Consider the following 8046-nt stretch of genomic DNA (forward strand, 5'->3'; position numbering starts at 1 on the left):
TGAGGGAGGGGGAAAGGGTTGAAGCGAGGGGGGAGAGGGACGAGTTTATTGCGAATGCAAGGGTGGCTCGTGGTCTAACAAGTGGCTGTGAAACGTAGTCGTTGCTAAATATTTGTTGTGAACCGAGTAAGGATCGGGTTCGTGGCCTAAGGATTCATTGTGAATGAAGGTGTGGAAAATCAGTGTTGAATAATACGTGTGGATTTATTGCTTGGTTAGTGACATCGAACTGCATATGAATGAAAAAGGTGAACTCGCTGATTAGGGTAGAAAGTTATCCAGATTCTTGTTTTTGTTTTTAAGATAAAACAAATAAATATATAGGTTAATTATAAAGGTAATTAATAATTTTTAGTTTAAGCCCCTCGAGAAAAAAGGGGGAAAAGAATCCCAGAACTAGTTTAATTTCACTTTCTTTATAATTAACCCATTTATTTATTTGTTTTATCTTAAAAACAAGATATACATCGAATGAGCGAATTAACAAATAATAAATAAATAAATAAATAAAACGAATAAAAACAAATAAATTAGTGAATCGCCGGAAGGACAAGTACCTGCTGGGGTCTTTGGTCTCGCTCAGAATCTCGAGCAGCTCCTCGTTGGACAGGAAGAAGAACCTGGGGAAGTAGAGGCGCTTCTTCTCCAGGTACTCGTTGAGGCCGCGCTGGATCAACTCCAGGAGCTCCGAGGGTTCCCCAGCCTCCAGGGTCTTGTCCCACCTCGAGGCCACAGGACGGCGTGTTTTTGTCGGGCGCTCTTCATGATTTTCCCCAAGTTTGTTTGCGTGTTGAATTGCGAGGGGGCGAAGGGCATCAGAAGGAAGGAAGGGAGTCCGGGGGCAAGAGGAGGGGAAAGGGGGGGAGGGAAAAATTGGGGGAAAAAAGAGGGCGGGGAAAAGCTCGTCCACCCGGTGTCAAGGAGGGCAAAAGGGAGAGACGAGATGGATTAGTGGGAAAGACTTGCACAAGAGATGGATTAGTGGGAAAGAGTTGCACGAGAGAAGGATTTGTGTGTAGAGTTACACGAGAGAAGGATCTGTGGTAAATAATTGCACGGAGTTGGGTGGGTAATGGGTATGAGGATGATAACTGGAAACGTTAGGGGGTTTTTACATCCAACGAAAGTAATACAAAAAAAAATTTTGTAAAAGGGGTTAATTTTTGATATTTGATTTAGGACAATCACTGCTACTATTAATACTGCTATTACTGCTACTACTACGACTACTATGATAAGAGACGACGAGGGGTTGGTGGTGAAGTGAATGTAAGATTTAGGTGAAAAAATAAAGTTGTTGTTTTCACGTGGAATATATATATAAACAGGGACGGTGCTGTGATGGTGAGAGTAGGCTTTTAGATATTGCAGGTACTAAAACATCTACTGTCGCTGTTGCTTCTGCTGCATGTGAAAAATATATTATTAGTATTGAACAGAAATATAAACAAAAGAGTGGGACGATGGTTTTAAATGAGATTTTTAAAAGTACAGTAATAAAAAAGTTTTACTTTCATTACTGCTTCGGCTACCATTATTTCTACTCTCTCCATGTCTTAATGAATCTGAGGAGGGAGGGAGTTATCTAAGAATGAAAACGCATTTTTCTTTCGTCTCCCTCTCCTTTTCCTAGTTCCCCTTTCGTCCTCATTCCTCTTCCTGCTCTCTTTCCCCTTTGCGCTTCCTCACCCGAGTCTCTCTTCTTCCTCTTCGCTCGTCCTCATTTGCCTCTCTCCCTCCCTCCCTGCGCCCTCCCTCACCTACCGTCTCTCATCCTCTTCTCCCTCCCTCCTTTTCCTCCCTCCCCCTTTTCCCTCCCTCACGTACGTCTCTCCTTCGCTTTCACTCCTTCTCTTCGCCTTCTCCTATACTCCGCCCTCCTCCCACCGCCCCCCTCCCTCTCCCCACCCACCCACCTACGTCACTCCCTCCTTTCTTCCTCCTCCCTCCTACCCACCGCCCTCCCATCCCCTCCCTTCCTCCACTCTCCCTCACCTACGTTCCTTCCTCCCTCCACCCTCCCACCCTCCACCCTCTCTCACCTGCGGCCCCCTCTCCTTTCTCCCTCCCTCCCTCCCCCACCAACCTTCCCTCCCTTCCTCCCTCCCTCCCCCCCCACCCTTCCTCCCTCCACTTGCCTGCATCCCTCCTTCCCTTCTCCCACCCTTCCCTCTCCCTCCCTCACCACCCTCCCACCCTCTACCCTCCCTCACCTCCCTCCTACCCTCCACCCTCCCTCCCACCTTCCCTCACCTGCGTCCCTCTACCCTCCCTCCCCCACCCACACTTCCTCCCCTTCCTCCCTCCAACCCTCCCTCACCTGCGTCCCCCCCTTCCCTTCTCCCACCCTTCTCCCCCCCATCCACCCTCCCACCCTTCCCCCCCCTCCCCCCCCTTTCCCCCCTCCCCCCCTTCCCCCCCCCCACCCTCCCTCACCTGCGTCCCTCCTCGGGCATCTGAGCCATGATATCCGGAGACCCGAAGATGGGCTCGAGGTAGATCCACGTCGCCTGCACCCGGAGCCACTCGTCCACCACCTCCTGCAGCTGCGCCAGGGTTGTCTCCCACGCGGCCTGGGGGGGGGGGAGAGATGGATGAATGAGCAGGTGAATTAAAGGGAGGGGGGGGAGGAAGGTGGGTGGGGGAGGGAGGGAGGGAGGGGGAGGGAGGGAGGGGGAGAGGGAGGGAGGGAGGGAGGGGGGGAGAGGAGAGGGAGGGGGGGAAAGAGATGGATGAATGGTGGGTTGGAGAAGAGGTAAGGGTGGGGGAAGAGAGAAGAGAGAGAAGGGGGGGAAGAGAGAAAAGAGAGAAGAGAGGAGGAGGAGAGGAGAAGAGAAGAGAGAGAGAAGAAGAGAGATAATGGTGGATGGAGAGATAGAGGTAAGGATGGAGAGAGAGAGGGAGGGAGGGGAGGAGGGGGAGAGAGATAAAATGAGGGGATGGAGAGATAGAGATAAGGATGGAGACAAAGATAAAGAGACAAAGAGATGGTAGAAAATGCGAAAGGAAGGAAGGGGGAATGATTATAAAGGGAAAAGGGATAGTGATCCAAAAAAAGGGGGAGTAATGAATGGTGGATGAAGAGCAGAGGGAAAAGGGGGGAGATAAGAAAAGGGTAAAAGAGAGAGGGAATGAGAATTTTCGAAAATTTGGAAAGGAGGAATGACTTTAAATGGGAAAAAAAGGAAGATTGATAATGGGCAGAAAGATGGATGGGTGGATAAAAGATAGAAAAAAAAAATGGAGAGACAGATAAAAAACAAAAAAAAATTAGGGGTTAATATTTTATATATATAATATATATTATATATATTATTATATATATTATATAATATATATATAGAGAGAGAGAGAGAGAGAGAAGAGAGAGAGGGGGAGAAGAGAAGCAGGACGGAGGGAAAAAAAAGACAGACAGAGAGGAAGACAACAGAGAGGAGAGAAGAGAGAGAAGAGAAAGGAGAAAAGAGAGAGACAAGAGAGAGAAGAGAAGAGAAGAGAGAAAGAGAGAAAGAGAGGAGAAGAAGAGAGGAGAGGAGAGAGAGAGAGGAGAGAGAGAGGGAAGAGAGGAAAGGGGGAGAGAGGAGGAGAGAGAAGAAAAGGAAGAGAGAAAAAAAGAAAGAAGAGAGAAAAAGAAAAAAAAGGAGGAGAGAAAGAAAGGAAAAGGAGAAAGAAAGAGGGGAGAAAAAAGAAAGAGAGAAGAGAAAGAAAGAGAGAGAGGGAGTGAGAGAGGTGAGAAAGAGAGAGAGAGAGAGAAATGGGGGAAAGAGGAATGACCATACAGAAAAGGGAAAAGAATGGAGAGATCGATAAAACAGCAGAGATAGATGAATAAAGATAGATAAAGACACAAAGAGATTAGAAATACAAAACGAGAGAGGGAGAAAACACAAAAAGAAAGGAGGAGGAATAATTGCATAGAAAGGAAAACAGATGGAAAGATAGATAAAAAAAAACACAGAGAATGAGAGGGGGAAAAATACGAAAAGAGAGATGAAGGAATGGTTATATAGGAGGAGGAAGAACTGATTTAAAAGGGGGTGGTTTTTTAAAATTTTTCTTTGAAGCATGATATTTCACATGGCAGTTTTTTTGTAAATGATGTGTGTGATGTGTGGTGTGTGGTGTTGTGTGTGTTGTGTGTGGTTTTTGTGGTGTGTGTGTGGTGTGTGGTGAAGGAGTGAGTGAGTGAGGAGGAGTGATGAGTGTGTGTTTGGTGTGTATGTGTGTGTGTTTGGTTTTTGTTTGTGTGTGTTTTTGTGTGTTTGTGTGGTTTTGTGTGTTTTTGTGGTGTGTGTGTGTGTGTGTGTGTGTGGGGGGGGGGGGTGTTGTGTATGGTAGGGGTATATGTATGTTAAATTTCGTGTATGTGTAGTATATTATATGTTTAAATGTGTATATATTATATATATATATATTATATATAATAAATATATATTAAATATATAATGTTTAAAATATATAATATATATATATATATATAATATATAAAAATATATATAATATAAAATATATATATATTTTAAAAGTATGTTTTGTATATATTTAAAAGATATCGATATGTATGTTCAACACAGCAAAAAGAAGCGCAATATGATTTTTCCGTAAAACCTCTCCGCCTCAAGTCCTCACCCCCCTGCAGCCACACCCCCATACCCACCACCTCGGCCTCAATGGGCTTGATGAAGGGCGAGGACCTCATGGACTGCGTCTTGACAATGTGGTCGTCAAGGAGGAACTGAATATCCTCGACGGCCGCCAGAACCCACGTGTCCGTCTCTCGGTGCGGACGGAGGACCAGCTCCATCTCCTGCCACTCGCTCTGCGGAAGGAGGAAGGAAGGAAGGGGGTGAGTGTGAGAAAAGGATTCTGTGTTGGTGCCACTCGCTCTGCAGAAGGAAGGAAGGGGGGGAAGGGGGGGAGTGTGAGAAAAGGATTCTGTGTTGGTGCCACTCGCTCTGCGGAAGGAAGGAAGGAAGGAAGGAAGGGGGTGAGTGTGAGAAAAGGATTCTGTGTTGGTGCCACTCGCTCTGCGGAAGGAAGGAAGGGAAGGAAGGGGAGTGATATGTGAGAAAAGGATTCTGTGTTGGTGCCACTCGCTCTGCGGAAGGAAGGAAGGAAGGAAGGAAGGGGTGAGTGTGAGAAAAGGATCTGTGTTGGTGCCACTCGCTCTGCGGAAGGAAGGAAGGGGGGGAGGGGGGGAGGGGAGGAGAGGTGAGAAAAGGATTCTGTGTTGGTGCCACTCGCTCTGCGGAAGGAAGGAAGGAAGGAAGGAAGGGGGTGAGTGTGAGAAAAGGATTCTGTGTTGGTGCCACTCGCTCTGCGAAGGAAGGAAGGGGGGGAGGGGGGGAGGGGAGGAGAGTGAGAAAAGGATTCTGTGTTGGTGCCACTCGCTCTGCGGAAGGAAGGAAGGGGGGAGGGGGGGGAGTGTGAGAAAAGGATTCTGTGTTGGTGCCATTCGCTCTGCGGAAGGAAGGAAGGAAGGAAGGAAGGGGGTGAGTGTGAGAAAAGGATTCTGTGTTGGTGCCACTCGCTCTGCGGAAGGAAGGAAGGAAAGAAGGGGGTGAGTGTGAGAAAAGGATTCTGTGTTGGTGCCACTCGCTCTGCGGAAGGAAGGAAGGAAGGAAGGAAGGGGGTGAGTGTGAGAAAAGGATTCTGTGTTGGTGCCACTCGCTCTGCGGAAGGAAGGAAGGAAGGAAGGGGGTGAGTGTGAGAAAAGGATTCTGTGTTGGTGCCACTCGCTCTGCGGAAGGAAGGAAGGAAGGAAGGAAGGGGGTGAGTGTGAGAAAGGATTCTGTGTTGGTGCCACTCGCTCTGCGGAAGGAAGGAAGGAAGGAAGGAAGGGGGTGAGTGTGAGAAAAGGATTCTGTGTTGGTGCCACTCGCTCTGCGGAAGGAAGGAAAGAAGGGGGTGAGTGTGAGAAAAGGATTCTGTGTTGGTGCCACTCGCTCTGCGGAAGGAAGGAAGGAAGGAAGGAAGGGGGTGAGTGTGAGGAAAAGGATTCTGTGTTGGTGCCACTCGCTCTGCGGAAGGAAGGAAGGAAGGAAGGGGGTGAGTGTAAGAAAAGGATTCTGTGTTGGTGCCACTCGCTCTGCGGAAGGAAGGAAGGAAGGAAGGAAGGGGGTGAGTGTGAGAAAAGGATCTGTGTTGGTGCCACTCGCTCTGCGGAAGGAAGGAAGGAAGGAAGGAAGGGGGTGAGTGTGAGAAAAGGATTCTGTGTTGGTGCCACTCGCTCTGCGGAAGGAAGGAAGGAAGGAAGGAAGGGGGTGAGTGTGAGAAAAGGATTCTGTGTTGGTGCCACTCGCTCTGCGGAAGGAAGGAAGGAAGGAAGGAAGGGGGTGAGTGTGAGAAAAGGATTCTGTGTTGGTGCCACTCGCTCTGCGGAAGGAAGGAAGGAAGGAAGGAAGGGGGTGAGTGTGAGAAAAGGACTCTGTGTTGGTGCGTCTTAATGGATGGTTTTGGGTAAGGGATTCTCAGGAGATGAATCTAAATCGATGATGGCAAATGAATGATTTCAATTTAATGATGCTAAATCATTGATTCTAAATTAATGATTCTAAGTCAATGATTCTAAGTCATTGATGCCAAAAAAAAAAAAAGTCTAAATCAACGATGCCAAACAAATGATTCTAAACCAATGATGCCAAATAAATGGTTCTAAACCAAGGATACCAAATATATTATTCTAAATCGATAATTCTAAATCGCCGACTTCAAATGCATGATTCTAAGTCAATGATTCTAAATCAATGATGCCAAATAAATGATTCTATACCCAGTGTTCCTAAATCAATGATTATAAACACGTCTTGCTAGGTCTGGATAAATCTTAATAAATGAAAATACGCGTTCGAGTTATTTCTTGCGGTAGAGACCAGCTGCGAGGGAGGGGGGGGGGTAGTAAGGAGATTAGTATGTAAATTAGTAAAAATAAGTGACTAGGAACCATCCCTTTTTTAAAATCATTTTCACAAGCGTATAAAAAGTACTCTTTTCCCAAGATTCTTCCCCCCCCCCTTCCCCCAGTATGTACAGAGCAAGATGATAAAAATGTCGATCTAAGCCAGGGGCTCCTCTCCACTTTGATCCGGATCGTCATTTCTCTCGCATACTCACTCTCCTCTCTCTCTCCTCTCATCTCTCCTCATCGTCTCTCTCTCTTCTCTCTCATTCCTCTCTCTCTCTTCTCTCTCTCTCTCTCTCTCTCTCTATCTCTCTCTCTTCTCTCTCTCATTCTCCTCCTCTCTCTCTCTCTCTCTCTCTCTCTCATTCTCTCTCTCTCTCTCTCTCTCTCTCTCTCTCTCTCTCTCGCTCTCTCTGGACCATCATTTCATTTCTATGATGTTCTAAAAAGCGCCAGAGATTACGCCCCCAAGCGTAAGGTTTGTAAGTTCATGGAAATGATGAAAAAATGGATGGCTCCTAAGATCAGCGTGTTAATAAATATCCCTCTATCCCTCACTTTATCACTTTTCCCTTCCTCTTATTCTCTTTCATTATCCCTCTCTTTCTCCCTTTATCTCTCTCTTCATCTCTTCCTTCCCCTCCCTTTCTCTTCCTCTCTCTCTCTTTCTTTCTTTTCTCTCTCTCCTTTCTTCCCTCTCTCTCCCTCTCCTTTCCTCCCTCCCTCTCCCTCCCCTCTCCCTTCCTCCCTCCCTCTCTCCCCCTCTTTCCTCCTCCCTCTCTCTCCCCCTCTCCCCCTCCACCCTCCGACCTTCCCCCTCTCCCCCTCCACCCTCCCTCCTTCCCCCTCTCCCCCTCCACCCTCTCTCCCTCTCCCACTACCCCCCCTCCCTCCCTCTCACCTTCATCTTCTCCAAATTCCTCTCGAAGACGTGCTCCTTAGACGCCGCCTCCGACACAGACTCGAACTTGGAGAGGTAATCCTCGAGGTTGCTGTCGATCAGGAGCTGAAGGGTGGTGGTCGCGTCAGCCCTGGGGGGTGGGGAGAGCAGGGGGGTGTCAGTGGCATTGGTGGCACGAAGGAGAGAGAGAGAGAGGGGGGAGGGAGGGAGGGAGGGAAAGAGAGGGAGAGGGATAGGGAGAGGG

General features: G+C 47.8%; 1 protein-coding gene across 1 annotated transcript in view; it reads right to left on the bottom strand.

Moving 5' to 3' along the window:
- The window catches only part of LOC119572592 (dynein heavy chain 7, axonemal-like), an 81228-nt gene extending 73405 nt beyond the window's left edge, over window positions 1-7823 (bottom strand). Inside the window, exons 1-4 of the mRNA XM_037919696.1 lie at window positions 7803-7823; window positions 4658-4819; window positions 2437-2573; window positions 558-722 (exon numbers count right to left, since the gene is read on the bottom strand). Of these exons, the coding sequence (XP_037775624.1) occupies window positions 558-722; window positions 2437-2573; window positions 4658-4819; window positions 7803-7808 (470 nt within the window). The 5' untranslated portion in view covers window positions 7809-7823. The remainder of the gene's footprint in view (window positions 1-557; window positions 723-2436; window positions 2574-4657; window positions 4820-7802) is intronic.
- Between the last annotated feature and the right edge of the window lie 223 nt (window positions 7824-8046).

This window comes from Penaeus monodon, chromosome 4, assembly GCF_015228065.2.
Source record: "Penaeus monodon isolate SGIC_2016 chromosome 4, NSTDA_Pmon_1, whole genome shotgun sequence".
Lineage (NCBI taxonomy): Eukaryota > Metazoa > Arthropoda > Malacostraca > Decapoda > Penaeidae > Penaeus > Penaeus monodon.